The sequence below is a fragment of the Bufo bufo genome, chromosome 5, assembly GCF_905171765.1.
Source record: "Bufo bufo chromosome 5, aBufBuf1.1, whole genome shotgun sequence".
Classification (NCBI taxonomy): domain Eukaryota; kingdom Metazoa; phylum Chordata; class Amphibia; order Anura; family Bufonidae; genus Bufo; species Bufo bufo.
The window spans coordinates 37,586,440-37,609,549 of NC_053393.1; the positions used below are offsets into that span (position 1 = coordinate 37,586,440).

At 41.9% G+C, this 23,110-nt stretch overlaps 1 protein-coding gene across 1 annotated transcript in view; it reads left to right on the forward strand.

The window, feature by feature from the left end:
- Nucleotides 1–23,110, forward strand: part of ADCY8 (adenylate cyclase 8) — a 305,922-nt gene that overhangs the window by 264,972 nt on the left and 17,840 nt on the right. The window contains exons 14-15 of the mRNA XM_040432058.1: nucleotides 6,707–6,865; nucleotides 9,907–10,053. Coding sequence (XP_040287992.1) covers nucleotides 6,707–6,865; nucleotides 9,907–10,053 — 306 coding nt within the window. The remainder of the gene's footprint in view (nucleotides 1–6,706; nucleotides 6,866–9,906; nucleotides 10,054–23,110) is intronic.

Below are 23,110 nucleotides of genomic sequence, written 5' to 3' on the forward strand. Positions count from 1 at the left end.
CTGCAAGTCCCCAGGGGCGATGTCTATCTCTGCAAGTGCTCAGGGGCAGTGTCTATCTCTGCAAGTACTTAGGGGCAGTGTCTATCTCTGCAAGTACTTAGGGGCAGTGTCTATCTCTGCAAGTGCCCAATGGTGGTGTCTATCTCTGCAAGTGCACAGGGGCGGTGTCTATCGCTACAAGTGCTCAAGGGCGGTGTCTATCTCTGCAAGTGCCCAGATTCCCAGGCGTTTCTCGTGGATAACTCCTCCCCTGCTTAGCTTTCAGCCAGCCCAGTATCCTGATGTCACTCTCTTTTGCATGTGAAATCCCGCACCTGTACTCATGGCCACCGGGCCCGGACTTGCGCTATACACTACCAACTGTATACTACACAGGCCTTTTCATTGGCTGCTGGCAAAAAACGCATATCAACTTCAATCATATAAGAAAAGTACCTTTTAGAATCATATTAACATCCAGTTCTTGTTCATAGTCCAGATGGGGGGCATAGGCATTGGACTATGAAAACATCAGCGGGTGCCTCCAGGGTCTGATGTATATTTCTGGAAGTTTCTATTCCATAGGGCTCATGCAGACAAATGTAAGGGCTCCGTGCCCAATCCAGTGCGGATGAACTATAATTTTCATCAGAAAGTGGTGGAAGTTATAGCTGAAATCTATGCCAACCTGTAGCTCTCGTAGACTTCAGTTTCTGGCACACAGCAGGGCAGAGATTTGTTGGGTCCACAATCCACAAAATACGACAAAACATAAGACATGTCTTATCTTTTGCGTTGCGGAGACACGGACCCGAAATCCCACAGAAGTACTTCGTAGTGCGTCCGTGGGCTTCCAATCCATGCCTGCGCTCCACAAAAAATAGGAGATTACCAATCTTTGGCTGTGTCTGGCGTATCGTGGACCCATCTAAGTCAATGGGTCCGCATCCACGTCACGGAATGCACATGGCCAGTGTCCGTATATTGCGAACTGGCCATTTTACGGAGCCCTTACATTCGTCTGCATGAGCCTTTAATGTTGGCATTTTTTTTATTTTTTTTATTAGATTTTCTGACAGTACATTGTTAAAAGAAACATAGAAATATATGTAGTCTTTACTATAAAAAATTTTATATATATTTTTTACCATTAAAAAAAAACTAAAAATATATGTACAGTAGTCTTTACAATAAAAACAAAAATACGCGTATTTTTTACCATTAAAAAAAAACTAAAAATATATGTACAGTAGTCTTTACAATAAAAACAAAAATATGCGTATATAGAGTTTTTATGAAAGAACAAAATATATGTAGTCTTTACTATAAAAACATAAAAATGTAGTCTTCACTGTAAAATCATATAAAAATATGTCTTTACTATAAAAAAAATATAAAAAAATACTGTATACAGTCTTTACTATAAAAACATATAAAAAACTAAAAATACCTTATATATAGTCTTTACGATAGGGCTGAGCTCACATCATCTGCGTTTTCAATTCCGCTATTGAGATCCGTCATAGAATCTCAATAGCGGAAGAAAACCCTTCAGTTTAGTCCCCATTCATTGTCAATGGGGACAAAACTGAACTGAACGAAACGGAATGCACCAGAATGTATTCCGTTGTGTTTTTCTGTCCGCGATGTGGTGAAGAGCAGGACGGATCCGTCCCAACACACAATGTAAGTCAATGGGGACGGATCCGTTTTCTCTGACACAATAGAAAACGGATCCGTCCCCCATTTACTTTCAGTGGTGTTCATGACGGATCCATCATGGCTATAGAAGACATAATACAACCGGGTCCGTTCATGACGGATGCATGCGGCTGTATTATTGTAACGGAAGCGCTTTTGCAGATCCATGACGGATATGCAAAAAACGCTGGTGTGAAAGTAGCCTTAGCTTTCCGTTCTTCTGATCCGTCAGAAAAAGAGAGAGAAAAAAAAAAACAGGATCCTGTTGCACCAGTTGTCAACCGTTTGAGCCATTTCCATCTGAGATCCGTTTTTTAGACGGAAACAAAAGTACTACATGCAGGGCTTTTTTCCCCGTCTAAAAAACGGATCTCAGACAGAAATGGCTCAAACGGATGACAACAGATGCAACAGGATCTGTTTTTTTACTGGATCCTGTAAAAAAAAATGAATCCTATGCATAGGGGCCCATTCACACGACCGTGCTGTGTTTTGCGGTCCGCAAATTGCGTATCCACAAAACACGGATCTGCAATTTGCAGAACGGAATAGGAGGCCCATTATAGAAATGCCTATTCTTGTCTGCAAAACGGACAAGAATAGGACAGGACTCATAATTTTTGCGGGGCCACAGAATGGAGCAACGGATGCGGACAGCACACGGAGTGCTATCCGCATCTTTTGCGACCCCATTGAAGTGAGTGGGTCCGCACCCGAACCGCAAAAAAGTGCGGCTGGGATGCGGACCAAAACCATGGTCGTGTGAATGAGCCATAAGGGCTCTTGCACACGACCGTATGTATTTTGCGGTCCACAAAAAACGGATCCGCAAAAAAAATGGATGCCGTCCGTCTGCATTCCGTATTTTGTGGAACGGAACAGCTGACCCCTTATAGTACATGACTATCCTTGTTCATAATGCGGACAATAATAGGACATGTTCTATTTTTCTGTGGAATGGAAATACGGACATAAGGAAACGGAATGCACACGGAATAAGCGTATGTTTAGTTTTTTTTGCGGACCCACTGAAATGAATGGTTCCGCATATGGTCCGCAAAAAAAAATCTGCGTACATGGAAAGAAAATACGTTCCTGTGCATGAGCCCTAACTGATGCAACGGAAAGAACGGAAAGATCAGAAGAACGGAAAGCTAAACGGTGATGTGAACTAATATGTGAACTGACCCATTGAAAGTCAATGGGTCCGCAGAAAATCACGAAAAACGGCACAACGGACACGGAATAAAACAACGGTCGTGTGCACGAGGCCTAAAACATATAAAAATATGTCTTTACTATAAAAAAACATTAAAAAAATACCGTATATTGTCTTTACTATAAAAATATATACGTAGTATTTACTATTAAAAAGAAAATATATGTAGTCTTTATAAAAAAAAAAATGTAGTCCGTAGTACGAAACACGTAATGCCACATTTATTAAGACCAGCGTTTTAGACAGCGGTCTTAATAAAGCCCCATAGCTGGTGGTGGATCCGCCAGAGTTAGGCCTCTTGCACACGACTGTATGTCCTCCGAGACATACGGTCCGTGATAGGGCCATATGTCCCGGAGCGGCATTGATTGTGCGCATGGGAGTACACAGCATCATAGATTACAATGATGCTGTGCACGTCGGGCCGCCCGCGGGGCTATTGTCCCGCAATCATATGACCTTATAGCCCCGCCGGCAGCTCGACGTGCACAGCATCATTGTAATCTATGATGCTGTGCGCTGCCGTGCGCACGATTAATGCCGCTCCGGGACATATGGCCCACTCACGGACCGTATGTCTCGGAGGGCATACGGTCATGTGCAAGAGACCTTATGTAGAGGAGCCGGTCTCTTCAAAACTTTGGCGGATCCTCCGCCGCTTGACAGCTTCCCAGCCTGTCCCCTTCCCCGCCCACAAGACTTTTTTAAACCTGGCTTCAGCGGCGAGAAGTCACAGAAGTAGCCATTGCCTTGCAATCTGCGACTGAAATACGCCTAATCTACGCGTATTTCAGGTTCACAAATGACCCCCTAAAGCATACGGTATATAGCCTTTACTCTAAAGAACATATAAACATTTGTAGTCTTTACTATTAAAAATAAACCTTCACCTTTTAACTTCTGGATTTACTCTTTTATGGTGTGTCTTGCGCTGTGCCGAGTGATATTGAGCGGTTGGTTATTATATTTTATACAAGGCAAGAAAATGACATAATTTCATATAAAAACAATAACACAAAAAAAAAGCAAAAAGCCGATCTGTCTGCAGCGAGTGGGAACAATTGCTCGGGGACCCACTGAGAAATTGTTAATTGCAGCCAAGCTAAAAATAACACCGGCTGGCAAGAATCATGGAAATTCATTGGGTTAGCTCAGAGAACCGAGGTGGGGACAGAAAGTTATGTATCTCCCTGTAATCCATCGATCAGACAAAACACCCGCGCTACTGCATGTTATTCTGCAGAAGAGGAAGTGTTAGTCAGGCTGCCTCTAGAACAAGGAATATTTCAAGACATATCTGGAGGCCAAATACAAAAACTGAAAAAATGTATCCGTAGACCACATGGTCCCGGCGTGTTAGAGGCTGCACTTGAATGTCGATAAATGGCTCAGCCATACAGAACGGTCAGAACATTGACTGAGCCCTAAGAACGTTCAAAGGATCAAGAATTAAAACATTTTGATACCGAGAGAGTACCTGTCCGCAGGATCCACCCTATTAGGGTGGTAGAGTAGATCCTGCTGATTAAAATGATACCTGTCTTGTGAAAATCCGTTGCGATGTTCCGGAAAAAAAGGAGTTGTATTTTTTATGCAGTTAAGGGGTTCAGTGCACCAAGGGGCGTGGCCAGCACTGGAAATTTGAGGTGCACCAAAGTGCCAGGCCCCTCCCCTCAGTGCACTGAAGCCCACATTTGCATAAAGAATAAAAGTATTTTTTTTTTCTCAGGAACGCTGCGACCGATTTTTACAAGACAGGTATCATTTTAATCAGCAGGATCACTCCTACAAGGCAGTATACAGTACCTGATTGCTCTTTAAGTGTTTTACTTATTTAACCCCTTAAGGATGCACAAGGATTCATATTTGTTTTTAGGACACAGGGTATTTTTCCATTTTCGCCTCGTTGCATTTCAAGAGCCGTAACTTTTTTTTATTGTTTTGCTGGCATTGCTGTGTGGGGTCTTGTGTTTGACATTTTGGGGAGCATCTTTTTTTATTTTTCCGGTAAATATATTTTGAATGAATTGTGGCAAAAAATATTCAGTTCTGCAAATTTTTTTCTGTTTTTTTCCACAAGTTTCCAAGCTCCTAAAATTGTACATCTCTTGTACAGCTTGTGATGATTAAAGGGGTTTCTGGTCCTACAAAATCCTAGGATAGACCATCAGAACAGTGGCGGTCTCCTTCTCAACACCCCTGCCAATTAACTGTGCTCCAGTGAGAACTGTGTTCCATTCGTTGTTTAGCAGTCACAGTTCCCCAAGCTCCATCAGCCTCAGATCAGACCCCCATCAGACTCAAATCAGACCTCCATCAGACTCAGATCAGACCACCATCAGACTCAGATCAGACCCCCATCAGACTCAGATCAGACCCCCATCAGACTCAGATCAGACCCCCATCAGACTCAGATCAGACCCCCATCAGACTCAGATCAGACCCCCATCAGCCTCAGATCAGACCCCCTTCAGACTCAGATCAGACCCCCATCAGACTCAGATCAGTCCCCCATCAGCCTCGGATCAGACCCTCTTCAGACTCTCATCAGACCCCCATCAGCCTTAGATCAGACGCCATTAGCGTCAGATCAAATCCCCGTCAGCCTCAGATCAATAAAAAAAACGTAACTCCCTTGCTCCGGACATCGCTGCCACTCATTCACCACTTCCTGGTCTTCTTCTGGCCCACTCTGAATTGTGACCTGACGTCACACAGCATCAGGTCATAGTGCGTGCCTACTAACACTATGTCCTGGTGCTGTATGCTGTCAGGACACAGTGCAAATCGGGGCCCGGAAGAAGACCAGGGAGGGTGAGAAGAGCCAGCGCAATGCTTCCCTCACCACTTTCCTTGCGTCCTGCATGCTGATGAACGCATCCATGATGGTCCAAAAAATATGGTATAAATTACACTAGTCTCATTTTCATATATTATACTAGTCTTAGGACTTCATTGTTCTTTATTTTATGTGTTTGTGGAATTTTTTTAGCAAATTTATTTTTGGAACTTTACACATTTTTTTCCCTTTAATACAGGGGCAGCTATTAGGATGTACCTCAGGCATGCCCTAATGTTACATATCACAGGACAGCCCTGGGAGTCACAGTCAGGTCCATGAACCGTCCCATAAAACCGTCAACCCTGGCAGTTTCTAAAAAGCAGAGACCTTCACCTGTCACAAGGATTAGAGTTTTCTCTGATCACATCTATTGCTGTAGGCCGGGTGTCCGCTGTTAATCACAGCCACCCCATATGGGTCATTATGTGGGCTTAACTGCTGTTTAGTCTGCCATTTGAATGAATTAAAGCTTTGGACGAAACAATAAACTGCTAGGACTCAGGCCTAATCTGTAGAGTAACCTGAGAGCAAATCTCCTACAGTGCCCCCGAAGGGCAAATAAAGCATTATACAGTTCTCATTGAAATTACAGATTTGTACGTTGAATGCACGGGCTTGCCAGGTTCTCCATTGCAAATAAAGCTAAAACGTTGGAAGGAGATATTTTTAGAAAACTTGAGAAGAGGTTATAGTGGACCCAGTTATAGTATGGTTTGTCTTCTTCTGTGGAAGCCAATGCTTCATGAATGGCACATTTTTCTAGATGTTATTGAAGTGATTTCTAGAAGGATCAGGCAAAAACAAGCACATTTTTGAAACTCTGTATCATTATACAATGGCTGTGGAAGATGTTAATTATGTTCATTTAACTTTACGTTTTCAATTTATTATTTTATCTTCAGATTTTATTTTATTTTATTTTTTTGTATACTGGTATTTCATTTTTGGTCGATATTGTTTTACAGCTGGAATACACTGCAAGACTGGATTTTTTGTGGCGGGTTCAAGCCAAAGAAGAAATCAGTGAAATGACGGAATTGAGGGAACATAATGAAAACATGCTGAGAAACATTCTTCCGAGTCATGTGGCTCGCCATTTTTTGGAGAAAGACCGAGATAATGAGGTATGTGTCTGGAAAGGCTCATTATAACTATGTCTAATTGTATTATTCAGTAAGTAGCAGAGATTCACACAATTGACTCTCTGAAGGCAAAATTGCAAATCCATCTCTAACAGACGTACGGAGGGGTGCCTCAGGCAGAAATTAAAAGGATGGCCCCTTTTGGATCCTTCATGCATCAAAGAAGAGCTTGAAGCATGTGTCCCCTCCACCATTTAAATACTCTTACCCCCTTATAGCAAACAAGGAAGCATGATACTTGGGCCTGTACCTCCTTTCTTTGCTAATATTGTGGATTGAGGGGGTCCTATGCAGGTTTACCACCCCTTTCTCCTCAGGAATGAGGTAAAGCAAATCTGAGTTGCATTCCTGATCTCAATGGGCTTCATGGTGAGTTCTTGGCTTGTCATTGAGACACCATCACTCTTGTTTTGAAGGTTTCCAAAAACTTGTGAACTTCTACTTGAGAAAACATAGATCAGGAGTTGTCTAGTACAAGGTTCCCCTCCAATGCTGATAGAGGACATTTTGAGCTAATAGAGGGGGCACTTATTTTTCTGGATGACTCATCTGCCTGTCCGTCCTTGGTTTGAACACGCTGATGACTGCCTTTTTCTGAAATCTGGACCATGACCCTTTATAGCATTGTGGTGCTACATACAGATCTCTGCAGGTATGGGCCAGTCTTACCTTGGGACAACACCATTGCCGCCCAGTTCTGTGGTGGTAGTGGTTGCACCTTAAAGAACCATATAGACCCATAGATGATATGCTCCATTACTGAGGAGAAGCGAGGAACCTACAAGTGACAACCACTCTGGGTACTGTTTGGGTTAATTTAGTAGGCACATTTCTTCTTCACGTGAAAGTGATGGAGATCACCTACCCGAGAAATCCCAACCCTTTTTATGACTTTTAGATTTTTTTTGTTTTTGTTTTCTTTTTGCCTTTTTTTTGTTTTCTTATACCCTCTCATACATTGAAGCTTTCTGTGTATTTTTTAAGAACATTTTTTTTAAGATCAGGACTTCCAGTTCTCGGAGGAACTTCTTGCTATGTAGCTCCAATGGACTCTGAATTCAAGGAATTGTATATTGTTCTGTGCTCTGTAGAGAGTTCCTTTATTCAGTTGCCTCTTGCAGTAAATGCAGTAAATAATCCACTGAAATGTTCTGTTCAGGCTGAGTGCAGGTAGTAGCTTCCCTTCCTATTACAATCCATTACACCCTTTCATGTTCACTGTGGCTGCTTGATAATCAAAAAAACGAAAACCTCACTTCAGTGCAGCAAAGAGATACAAAGTGAGGAACAAAGCAGCACAAGTCCATCTCTGTAGACACTACCGGAATATACTCCATACAGTCCAGTCCCTTTATCTCTATTCGCACTATGAACAGATGTGGCTGCCCACTCACATTAAAGTGAACATATCACCAGGGAATCACGTGAATTACCGTATTTTTCACTCTATAAGACACACCTAGGTTTTAAAGGAGAATAATAGAAAAAAGCCTTAGATCAGACCCTAAATTTTCATCAGACTCCTAATTTTCATCAGACCTCAGATCAGACCCTCAATCTTCATCATACCTCAGATCAGACCCTCAGTCTTCATTAGACCTCAGATCAGACCCCCAATCCTCATTTGACCCCCAGTCCTTATCCCTTTACCCTAATCTTCATCAGACCCTAATCTTAATCAGACCTCAGATCAGACTCTCAATGTTCATCAGACCACGAATCTTAATCAGAACCCAGATCAGACATAAAATGTACTTCTCCTGCTTCAGATGGTGCCACCACTCTGGAGATCCAGCGTACTTTTCATGCAGTGCCGCACTGTGACCTGACATCACACAGTGTTGGGTAATAGTGTGCACTTACATGCACGACGTCCTGACTTTGTACACAGTCAGGACACAACACAGCACCGTGCAGGTAGAAGACCAGGGAGCGGTGAGTAAAGCCAGCACCCGCTATATTTAGTGCACCCCGGTCATACTGTGTACTAATGAGCACTTGCATAATGGAGGTGCTCATAGGTATTCACTTCATAAGACGCATTGCCGTTTTCCCCCCACTTTTGAGGGTATAAGTACATATAATGGAGTGACAAATACGGTAAATCTGTTTTTTATTATCAACATATTTGTAACGACTATCAGTGATTTTCTTATTACTATATGTTTGTTACAACCTACACAAAACCTGAAGTATTTCAGTTTTCACACTGGCGTAGAGAAGTGACAATACTGACTCTTCCTGTCTTCTGGAGCTCACTTATCAGCTTGGCTGTATAGATTGGGACAGAATAAGCAGAAACATGTCACTATCATTAGAAGGTGGGCGAGTTAATGACCACTCTGTAAAGATGGGAGCCTAAATAAAAGAGTATAGCAGCAGTAACATAGATGAGGTTTACTGCAGACTTAGATCTAATTAATGAGACTAAAACAAAATACTAGACAGTCCCTTTAAAGAGAGTATGCCAAGGTAGAATTGTGTCCTCTATCCTAAGCACATTGGATAGGTTTTGGATTGGAGGGGGTTTAACCGTTGGGACTCGAATTGGGGTCCCATTATTATTGTAGGTGCAACGAGTGTCTGAGATGCCATAGCTTCTACAACATGGGGCCACTTTAAGATCCCAGTGCACCCCTGATAGAGGCAGACCAGCCAATAGCCTCTTTCATCACAGACCTACCTTCTCAAGGTTGCTATAGAGACCCCTATAATCAACCATGTCGGAGCAGATAATATTTGCCGATAGCTTTACAGTGGGCCCCCAGAATGAGTTTTACTGGTGGGCCCTAGGCACCGCAGTCTGACACTGAGTGAATTGTAATATAATAATTATGGCAAATTATTAGGAGATACCAGGTTCAACCAAAACATCATCCATCCAGCAGCCTAGGTGGCATTGACTTCATAACACCCCCACCTATGTGTCACCATGTATTGGTCTTTACTGGGCTAGGAAATAAAACTATTCTATTTACATGCTAGTTCACATCATTATTATTCCTTTCCCTCTTCTCCTTCAGGAGCTGTATTCTCAGTCTTATGATGCTGTGGGCGTCATGTTTGCCTCAATCCCTGGATTTGCAGATTTTTATTCACAAACGGAAATGAATAACCAGGGTGTGGAGTGCCTCCGCTTGCTGAATGAAATTATTGCAGATTTTGATGAGGTAAATATCACTGACTGCTAAGATGGATGGAAGGTCGAAGACTGTTTGAATATACTATATTATTCTCTCGTCATCCAAAAAATCCTGTAATTTGTTGTTAAATACCTTTCGGTCTTTTTGCAACTACTATAATTCTGCCCCATGCACAAGAATATAAATATAATACTACCCCCTATGTACAAGGATGTAACTACTATAATACTACTTTCTATATACAAGACTATAACTACTATAATACTGCCTCCTATGTACAAGAATATAACTACTATAATACTGCTCCTATGTATAAGAATATAACTACTATAATACTGCTCCTATGTGCAAGAATATAACTACTATAATACTGCTCCTATGTACAAGAATATAACTACTATAATACTGCTCCTATGTACAAGACTATAACTACTATAATACTGCTCCTATGTACAAGAATATAACTACTATAATACTGCTCCCCCTGTGTACAGGAATATAACTACTATAATACTGCTCCTATGTACAAGAATATAACTACTATAATACTGCTCCTATGTACAAGAATATAACTACTATAATACTGCTCCTATGTACAAGAATATAACTACTATAATACTGCTCCTATGTACAAGAATATAACTACTATAATACTGCTCCTATGTACAGGAATATAACTACTATAATACTGCTCCTATGTACAAGAATATAACTACTATAATAATGCTCCTATGTACAAGAATATAACTACTATAATACTGCTTCCTATATACAAGAATATAACTACTATAATACTGCTCCTATGTATAAGAATATAACTACTATAATACTGCTCCTATGTACAAGAATATAACTACTATAATACTGCTCCTATGTACAATAATATAACTACTATAATACTGCTTCCTATATACAAGAATATAACTACTATAATACTGCATCATATGAATGAGAATATAGCTACTATAATACTGCTCCTATATACAAGAACATAACTATTATAATACTGCTCCTATGTACAAGAATATAACTACTATAATACTGCTCCTATGTACAAGAATATAGCTACTATAATACTGTCTCATATGAGTAAGAATAAAACTACCATAATACTGCCTACTATGTACAAGGATATAACTACTATAATACTGCTCTTATGAACAAGAATATAACTACTATAATACTGCTCCTATGTACAAGAATATAACTACTATAATACTGCCTCATATGTACAAGAATATAATTACTATAATACTGCCTCCTAAATACAAGAATATAACTGCTATAATACTGCTCCTATGTACAAGAATATAACTACTATAATACTGCTCCTTGTACAAGAATATAATTACTATAATACTGCTCCTATGTACAAGGATATAACTAATATAATACTGCTCCTATGTACAAGAATATAACTACTATAATACTACTCCTATGTACAAGAATATAACTACTATAATACTGCTCCTATGTACAAGAATATAACTACTATAATACTGCTCCTATGTACAAAAATATAACTACTATAATATTGCTTCTATGTACAAGAATATAACTACTATAATACTGCCTCCTATGTACAAGAATATAATTACTATAAGGCTACTTTCACACTTGCGTTCAGAGCGGAACCGTCTGGGGTCTGCACAGACGGATCCGCTCATATAATGCAGACTTGGGATCCGTTCAGAACGGATCCGTCTGCATTATATTGTAGAAAAAATTCTAAGTGTGAAAGTAGCTTCAGACGGATCCGTCCAGACTTTACATTGAAAGTCTATGGGGGACGGATCCGTTTGAAAATTGAGCCATATAGTGTCAAATTCAAACGGATCCGTCCCCATTGACTTACATTGAAAGTCTGGACGGATCCGTTTGCCTCCGCACGGGCAGGCAGACACCCGAACGCTGCAAGCAGCGTTCAGGTGTCCGCTTGCTAAGCGGAGCGGAGGCTGAACGCTGCCAGACTGATGCATTCTGAGCGTATCCGCGTCCACTCAGAATGCATTGGTAGCTGGACGGATGCGTTCGGGGCCGCTTGTGAGACTCTTCAAACGGAGCTCACAAGCGGAACCCCGACGCTAGTGTGAAAGTAGCATAATACTGCATCCTATAAACAAGAATATAACTACTATAATACTGCTCCTATGTACAAGAATATAACTACCATAATACTGCTCCTATGTACAAGAATATAACTACTATAATACTGCTTCCTATGTCTAAGAATATAATTACTATAATACTGCTCCTATGTACAAGAATATAATTACTATAATACTGCTCCTATGTACAAGAATATAACTACTATAATAATGCCTCCTATGTACAAGAATATAACTACTATAATACTGCTCCTATGTACAAGAGTATAACTACTATAATACTGCTCCTATGTACAAGAATATAACTACTTTAATACTGCTTCTATGTACAAGAATATTGCTACTATAATACTGCCTCCTATGTACAAAATATAATTACTATAATGCTGCTCTTGTGTACAATAATATATTACTATAATACTGCTCCTATGTACAAGAATATAACTACTATAATACTGCTCCTATGTACAAGAATATAACTACTATAATACTGCCTCCTATGTACAAGAATATAACTACTATAATACTGCTTCCTATGTACAAGAATATAACTACTATAATACTGCTCCTATGTACAAGAATATAACTACTATAATACTGCCTCCTATGGACAAGAGTATAACTACTATAATACTGCTCCTATGTAAAAGAATATAACTACTTTAATACTGCTTCTATGTACAAGAATATTACTACTATAATACTGCCTCCTATGTACAAAATATAATTACTATAATGCTGCTCTTACTATAATACTGCTCCTATGTACAAGAATATAACTACTATAATACTGCTCCTATGTACAAGAATATAACTACTATAATACTGTCTCATATGTACAAGAATATAACTACTATAATACTGCTCCTATATACAAGAATATAACTACTATAATACTGCCTTCTATGTGCAAGAATATAACTACTATAATACTGCCTCCTATATACAAGAATATAACTACTATAATACTGCATCCTATGTACAAGAATATAACTACTATAATACTGCTCCTATGTACAAGACTATAACTACTATAATACTGCTCCTATGTACAAGAATATAACTACTATAATACTGCTCCCCCTGTGTACAGGAATATAACTACTATAATACTGCTCCTATGTACAAGAATATAACTACTATAATAATGCTCCTATGTACAAGAATATAACTACTATAATACTGCTCCTATGTACAAGAATATAACTACTATAATACTGCTCCTATGTACAAGAATATAACTACTATAATACTGCTCCTATGTACAGGAATATAACTACTATAATACTGCTCCTATGTACAAGAATATAACTACTATAATAATGCTCCTATGTACAAGAATATAACTACTATAATACTGCTTCCTATATACAAGAATATAACTACTATAATACTGCTCCTATGTATAAGAATATAACTACTATAATACTGCTCCTATGTACAAGAATATAACTACTATAATACTGCTCCTATGTACAATAATATAACTACTATAATACTGCTTCCTATATACAAGAATATAACTACTATAATACTGCATCATATGAATGAGAATATAGCTACTATAATACTGCTCCTATATACAAGAACATAACTATTATAATACTGCTCCTATGTACAAGAATATAACTACTATAATACTGCTCCTATGTACAAGAATATAGCTACTATAATACTGTCTCATATGAGTAAGAATAAAACTACCATAATACTGCCTACTATGTACAAGGATATAACTACTATAATACTGCTCTTATGAACAAGAATATAACTACTATAATACTGCTCCTATGTACAAGAATATAACTACTATAATACTGCCTCATATGTACAAGAATATAATTACTATAATACTGCCTCCTAAATACAAGAATATAACTGCTATAATACTGCTCCTATGTACAAGAATATAACTACTATAATACTGCTCCTTGTACAAGAATATAATTACTATAATACTGCTCCTATGTACAAGGATATAACTAATATAATACTGCTCCTATGTACAAGAATATAACTACTATAATACTACTCCTATGTACAAGAATATAACTACTATAATACTGCTCCTATGTACAAGAATATAACTACTATAATACTGCTCCTATGTACAAAAATATAACTACTATAATATTGCTTCTATGTACAAGAATATAACTACTATAATACTGCCTCCTATGTACAAGAATATAATTACTATAAGGCTACTTTCACACTTGCGTTCAGAGCGGAACCGTCTGGGGTCTGCACAGACGGATCCGCTCATATAATGCAGACTTGGGATCCGTTCAGAACGGATCCGTCTGCATTATATTGTAGAAAAAATTCTAAGTGTGAAAGTAGCTTCAGACGGATCCGTCCAGACTTTACATTGAAAGTCTATGGGGGACGGATCCGTTTGAAAATTGAGCCATATAGTGTCAAATTCAAACGGATCCGTCCCCATTGACTTACATTGAAAGTCTGGACGGATCCGTTTGCCTCCGCACGGGCAGGCAGACACCCGAACGCTGCAAGCAGCGTTCAGGTGTCCGCTTGCTAAGCGGAGCGGAGGCTGAACGCTGCCAGACTGATGCATTCTGAGCGTATCCGCGTCCACTCAGAATGCATTGGTAGCTGGACGGATGCGTTCGGGGCCGCTTGTGAGACTCTTCAAACGGAGCTCACAAGCGGAACCCCGACGCTAGTGTGAAAGTAGCATAATACTGCATCCTATAAACAAGAATATAACTACTATAATACTGCTCCTATGTACAAGAATATAACTACCATAATACTGCTCCTATGTACAAGAATATAACTACTATAATACTGCTTCCTATGTCTAAGAATATAATTACTATAATACTGCTCCTATGTACAAGAATATAATTACTATAATACTGCTCCTATGTACAAGAATATAACTACTATAATACTGCCTCCTATGTACAAGAATATAACTACTATAATACTGCTCCTATGTACAAGAGTATAACTACTATAATACTGCTCCTATGTACAAGAATATAACTACTTTAATACTGCTTCTATGTACAAGAATATTGCTACTATAATACTGCCTCCTATGTACAAAATATAATTACTATAATGCTGCTCTTGTGTACAATAATATATTACTATAATACTGCTCCTATGTACAAGAATATAACTACTATAATACTGCTCCTATGTACAAGAATATAACTACTATAATACTGCCTCCTATGGACAAGAGTATAACTACTATAATACTGCTCCCATGTAAAAGAATATAACTACTTTAATACTGCTTCTATGTACAAGAATATTACTACTATAATACTGCCTCCTATGTACAAAATATAATTACTATAATGCTGCTCTTACTATAATACTGCTCCTATGTACAAGAATATAACTACTATAATACTGCTCCTATGTACAAGAATATAACTACTATAATACTGTCTCATATGTACAAGAATATAACTACTATAATACTGCTCCTATATACAAGAATATAACTACTATAATACTGCCTTCTATGTGCAAGAATATAACTACTATAATACTGCCTCCTATATACAAGAATATAACTACTATAATACTGCATCCTATGTACAAGAATATAACTACTATAATACTGCTCCTATGTACAAGAATAGAACTACTATAATACTGCTCCTATGTACAAGAATGTAACTACTATAATACTGCCTCCTATGTACAAGAATAGAACTACTATAATACTGCCTCCTATGTACAAGAATATAACTACTATAATACTGCTCCTATGTACAAGAATATAACGACTATAACACTGCTCCTATGTACAAGAATATAACTACTATAACACCACCTCCTATGTACAAGAATATAACTACTATAACACCACCTCCTATGTACAAGAATATAACTACTATAATACTGCCTTCTATGTGCAAGAATATAACTACTATAATACTGCCTTCTATGTGCAAGAATATAACTACTATAATACTGCTCCTATGTACAAGAATATAACTACTATAATACTGCTCCTATGTACAGGAATATTACTACTATAATACTGCTCCTATGTACAAGAATATAACTACTATAATACTGCCTCCTATGTACAAGAATATAACTACTATAATACTGCCTCCTATGTACAAGAATATAACTACTATAATACTGCTCCTATGTACAAGAATATAACTACTATAATACTGCTCCTATGTACAAGAATATAACTACTATAATACTGCTCCTATATACCAGAATATAACTACTATAATACTGCTCCTATGTACAAGCATATAACTACTATAATACTGCCTCCTATGTACAAGAATATAACTACTATAATACTGCTCCTATGTACAAGAATATAACTACTATAATACTGCTCCTATGTACAAGAATATAACTACTATAATCAGGGGCGTTGCTAGGGTCTAAAGACATCCGGGGCACGAGCCCACGTGAAGCCACGCCCCCATCCCATGAAGCCACGCCCTCATGGGGGGGGGGCCTTCACAGTAGTTATTAACCTCTTTCAGCAGTCCCCCCTTCAGTGAATGGGGGACTGCTGAATGGGGTTAATAACTACAGTGAAAGGCCTAGCCGTTTGGGCAACCCCACAGATCATCCATAACTGTGCCATCCACAGATCCCCCTCCCCATAACTGTTCCATCCACAGATCCCCCTCCCATAACTGTGCCATCCACAGATCCCCCTCCCATAACTGTGCCATCCACAGATCCCCCTCCCATAACTGTGCCATCCACCACAGATCCCTCTCCCAATAACAGTGCCATCCACCACAGATCCCCCTCCCCATAACTGTGCCATCCACCACAGATCCCCCTCCCCATAACTGTGCCATCCACCACAGATCCCTCTCCCAATAACAGTGCCATCCACCACAGATTCCTCTCCCAATAACAGTGCCATCCACCACAGATCCCCCTCCCCTGCAAGTGCAACTTTACCTTTTGCTCATCCTAGTCTTACTCAGAGAAGAGTCTCTCTCTTTTAGCTAGTCAGCTCCAGGCAGTTCGGACGGTGCTCACTCACTGACTTCACACGCTGGCGCCGCCTAGTGGGGGGAGCAGCCACCTGACGTCAGTGAGCGAGCCTGCCTGCTGTTACCGGAGGCGGAGCTGCAGTAAGAAATCTAGTTAGATGAGTGGCGCCGGCTGAGGATGATTTTTCAAGTTAAAAGTTAAGTAAGTCTGCAGGCAGAGCAGGCGGAGATTAGGATTATTTACACATACAGTTTTGGAGTGATGCGAGTGACGGGGCCGGTGAAGCGCAGGAGAGTCAGAGCGCCGGCCGGCCCTGCCAGTGCCAGCAATACATTCGGGGCACTGGTCAAAACATCCGGGGCTCCAGCCCCGAATGTTTTGACCTAACGACGCCCCTGACTATAATACTGCCTCCTATATACAAGAATATAACTACTATAATACTGCTCCTATGTACAAGAATATAACTACTATAATACTGCTCTTATGTACAAGAATATAACTACTATAATACTGTCTCCTATGTACAAGAATATAACTACTATAATACTTCTCCTATGTACAAGAATATAACTACTATAATACTGCTCCTATGTACAAGAATATAACTACTATAATACTGCCTCCTATGTACAAGAATATAACTACTATAGGGGGCGGAGCTTGACCTTGGAGCTGAATGGTTGCTTGTTCCTGAGCTCCTCTCCCTGGCAGCTATTATAGCCCCTTTTATTAGCTATTTACTCGGGGCCAATGGGGAAACCAGGCAAGGATCGACACTCTGAGACTCCAGAGCCGACAGGGGCCCGTTCCAGGCAACCGGAGATGGATAAATACCTCAAGAAACAGTCCAGGACTCCTGCTGCTGAAACAACCAGGAGGGCGCGGCAGCTCTCAGAAGCAGAGGAAGGCTCTGAGGCAGGAAGTACTTCTGATGTATCTGATTGCAGACCACTGCGAAATAGCTCCTCACTTTCCAAAGCAGATCTCAGGGACACCCTGGAATCTGCTCTTGCACCTCTTAAAAAGGACTTGGAGGAGATAAAAGGAGACCTGCGGCAGATTGGGAATCATGTGGAGTCCCTGGAGCTAGCACAGGAAGCCATCCTGGTGCATGAGGGTAAGACCCGTGCAGCCCTGCAAACCCACAGAGACTTGCTAAACGACGCGCTGATGCGCATAGAGGATCAGGAGAACCGGAGCCGGCGGCGAAATATTCGCATCCGCGCGGCCTACCCGAAAATATTGCGATTGACGCGCTTCATTCAGTCGCATGCAAAATTTTCTCCTCCCTGCTGGGAGCTGAGAGAGCAGCTCCGATTGTGATCGAGCGCATCCACAGGGCCTTAAGGCCCAAGCCAAAACCTGGTGAGCCGCCGCGGGATGTTGTTTGCGGCATATTAAGCTACGTGGACACTGCTGCACTGCTCAAGGCGGGAAGGGAGGCCGACCGCATCATGTACGGTGAGACCCCAGTCCTATTCTTCCAGGATCTGGCCCCCTCCACCTTAGCCAAGAGGCGCATCGTAAAGCCGCTCCTAGAGGCCCTTAAAGCCACAGCTACGCCATTCCGATGGCTCTATCCCTTCGGTCTGGCCATCTTGAAAAACGGGAGGCAGTATACGGTGCGGACCCCGGGTGACCTGAAAGCTATTTGGGGCCCTCTTGGGATTGAACCCATCACAGTTCCCTCGTGGATGCCGGCTGATCAAGGGGATCCCCTGCCTACCCCTCCGGGTATAGATTCGTGGCAGCAAGTTTCACCTTCCAGAGCTGGGAAACAAGGAAAAGGCCGGTCGCAAGCACCTGTTACCTGACTCTGTTCAGGGAGGCGCTGAAGGCGCTTTTGTTCACTCTTCACTGAGTTCAATGTTCTGTGACTTTGCTGGGTCCCAGGACGTAGGAACTCTGTCTGGCTCTGTCTGAGCTGAATTTTCATCGTTTGTCCATTGGTTTTGGACTTATTTTAGGTCTGGGCCCACTGCCCCGTTCTCATGGGTTTTGGGCCTGACCCTATGCTTTACTACCTTGCCTGCATGAGATGCGGGTTACGAGCTGTGCATTAGAGCACTGAATGCACTGTTAGTTATGCGGGGGTTATATGTCTGCACTGTTGTCAGTTATGTTACTGATTATGTCCTCTCCCTCACCCCCTTCCTTTCCACCCCCGGTGGCCCCACAGGAGCCCCCTCTGATAGATCCCGGCTGTCCGCCGCTATGAAAAAGGATCTCCATTGTGTCAGATGCTGGGTGGGGTCACGCGCTCCCTGTCCATGGGGAGACATTCTTTGTTATTTGGGTTGTGTTACTGTCTCATTTGTTATGTCTTTTATTTTTCTTTTGACTTTCCCTTCCTCCTCATTCCTCCCTTTCTTCTCCTCACTCCGTCCGTGGCTTTCCAGACTGGATGTCCTCTTGCTCTGGGCCGACAGGCCTCCTCTGTCTTCACTATGGCCTCTGTTGTAGTTGCCTCACTGAATGCCAAGGATCTGAACGAGCCATGTAAGCGGTCTCAGGTGCTCTCCTTGTTACTGAAAGATGAAGCCTCCGTTGTATTCCTCCAAGAAACTCATTTTAAATCAGGGAAGATCCCGAAATTGTCCCAAAACGCATTCCCAAAATGGTTTCATAGCTCTTTTGCCTCGGCTAGCAGGGGTGTCAGCGTGGCCGTCCACAAGCGCCTACCCTTCAAACACTCCGCTGTCCTTGCGGACACTGATGGTCGCTTCTTATTCGTTAAGGGGCACATCGCTGACGCGCCTGTTTCCCTGGCTAATTTATATGCCCCCAATAGGGGACAGATCCCCTGGCTTGTTCGGACTCTTGAGCAATTACAGGCTTTTAGTGAGGGCATGCTTATACTAGGTGGTGACTTTAATGTGACTATGGAGCCAGGCCTTGACTCGTCCTCCCAGAGGTCTGAGTTGTCCCACAAACTTCTGCGACGTCTGAAGACTGCGCTGAAGAAGTTGCGGGTTATTGATGTGTGGCGCACTATGCATCCCTCTGGTAGGTATTATACGTTTTATTCAAACGCTAAAAAATCCTTCCATAGGTTGGACTACTTGTTTTTATCCTCCCCCCATATTTCTCAGGTGGTAGACACGAGGATTGGGAACATTACGCTTTCTGATCACGCCCCAGTATTTCTCCGAGTGTCTATGACAGCTCTTCCTAAACGAGAGAGAATATGGCGTCTTAATGACACATTGATCTCCGACCCTACCAATGCAGCTAGAATCTCCCGGATTATGTCTGAATTCTTCTCTCTTAATGCGGCGGGCGACCCCCCTCCCTCTCCCTCCATCTTGTGGGAGACTCATAAGGCGGTGGTTAGAGGAGAATTAATTTCCCTGGGCTCGCATGTTAAAAAGTTGCGCTCCAAGGCTGTAGACGACCTGTTGTCCCGCATAGCGAGTCTTGAACTGACCCATAAGCAAACCCAGGCTCAGGCTGTGGCTGCTGAATTAGCGGAGGCCAGGACGGGACTGAAAAACTTGCTCAACGCCAAATCAGCAAAACTTATATTCCGCTCCAGGTTTAAAGCTTATGCTCATGGGAACAAAGGGAATAAACTGATGTCTGCCATGGCTAAGCAACGCCACGCGGATTCATTTATCCCTGCTATTTTAGATGCGAAAGGCAATAAGCACAAGTCGACTCACGATATAGCGAAAGCTTTTAGTGCTTTTTATGCGGATCTATATAACCTCCCCACTCCAGACCGTCCTGGTTCAGCCTCTATTGAGCAAGCCACAGATGAGTTCCTGTCCACTCTGAAGCTGCCCTCTGTTAGTCCCCTACAGGCTTCCCAACTAGTCGCCCCTGTATCAAGAGAGGAAATTGGCAAGGTCCTTTCCTCCATTCCTTCAGGTAAAAGTCCAGGCCCGGATGGACTCCCTATATCGTATTACAAGACCTTCAAAGACGTTTTGACTCCTCACTTTCAGGCACTCTGTAATTTCTTCCTGTCTGGAGGCTCTCTACCCCCCCAAACGTTAGAGGCCCACATAACTATAATCCATAAAGAAAACAAAGACCCCCTCCACTGTGGCAGTTATCGCCCGATTTCACTGCTAAATGCGGATGTCAAGTGGTGGGCCAAGATTCTGGCACAGCGAATACGGCTGATCCTGCCGGATGTTATTGATAGCGAGCAAGTGGGATTTGTGCGTGGCAGACAGGGCTGTGAAAACACGATACGTTTGCTCCATCTTATGGATTGGGCTAGAAGCTCCTCTACGCCTCTGGCTTTGCTGAGCATGGACGCGGAGAAGGCCTTCGACAGGGTCGGTTGGCATTATATGTCGCGGGCCCTGTCGAGGTTTGGTTTCCCAGATTCGTTTATATCTGCGATCTTCACTCTGTACTCAGCCCCGTCTGCCAAACTCAAAATAAATGGTACGCTTTCTCCCTCCTTTTCCATATCCAATGGGACGAGGCAGGGGTGCCCCCTCTCCCCATCTCTGTTTGTCATAGTGATGGAGACTTTGCTGTGTAAGATACGGCAGGATCCTGCGGTTAGGGGCTTGACCATTGATTCTCGGACCCACTTAACAGCCGCATTTGCAGATGACCTACTTATCATGACCTCCAATCCCGAAACATCCTTCCCTAGGCTTTTGTCTCTTTTTGAGGAGTTTGGCTATGTGTCAAACTTTAAAATCAACTATAGCAAGTCAATGGCCCTAAACGTTACTTGTCCAGAATCGGTTAAAGAGGCCCTTCAGATTACTACCCCCTTTCACTGGGCTACAAAAGACATTGTATTTTTGGGAGTGCACGTCCCGGCTCAGGCGAAGGACTTATTTGCTCTGAATTATGCCCCCTTATTGTCCTCAGTTAGGAAGCAGCTGCACTCTATTAAACTGCCGTTTATTTCCTGGTGTGGCAAGAGGAACTACCTCAAGACCTTTATAGCTCCTAAATTTTTGTACCTTCTGCAGGTGTTGCCTATCTGGCTGCCGCACTCATTTTTTGTAGACATCCGCAGAGTTTTCTCCCTCTTTTTGTGGGGAAGTAAACCCTCCAGAATTGCTTATTCGGTGCTGACCAGAGAGAGGAGGTTTGGCGGCTTTGGTCTGCCCGACATACGTTCCTACTATGTGGCCTTTCAACTATTTAGAGGTCTATCCCTCCTCAATAGCACTTATAGTGCTCCATATGTGTGTCTTGAGCGCTCTCTGCTCTCCACTAGAATGAAGTGGATTCTCTGGGGGCTGTCCCCTTGTTCTCCGGGTAGTTCCTCTTTGCCACTCCTATGGAAGGGTATGTTTGTTGAGTGGGCCAAGCAGTTTAAGGATAGAACACTTGAGTTTCCCATACCGGGTACTCCGCTTTCCTCTTTACAGTTTTATGTCCATCCGGAAGCCGAGAAGCCCTCAGGTATCTGGCCTCTTTTGGCCGAGATCCCTTTAAGTGAGATTAGGTCCCCGGATGGGTCCCTGGATTGGTCCACGGTCTTGAATGACCCTAAAGTCAAAAAAGCTTCCTTCCTACAGAGTTTTGCCCTGCAGAAGGAAATTAAGATGATTAAGCTACCACCCCCCACCACCTCTGGAACCCCCTCTTGGCTGTCTAAGAGACTATCAGATGCCCGTAGGATCCCTAAACCGCTGTCTACCATATATAAGGAGTTACTCTCAGCCTCCCCTCCTGAGCTACATTTCCTTTCTTCATGGGAAAGGGAATTGTCCATCCACCTTACAGACCCAGAAAGGGCTTTTGTCCTTACACACTCTCACGGCTTTAGCCGCTGTATTAAGGTACAAGAAAACTCGTATAAGCTGCTCACGAGATGGTACAAGTCCCCGGAGTTCTTGCATAGGCTTAATGCAGATTTCCCAAGTGAGTGCTGGAGGTGTAAAAAAGACGTAGGCTCTCTGTCACACATTTGGTGGCACTGTGAAAAGATTAAAGCGTTCTGGACCAGTATAGAAGCTCTGATAAATGAGGTGTGTGATAAGCAGGTTAAGCTGGATCCTAAACTGATTCTGCTTTGG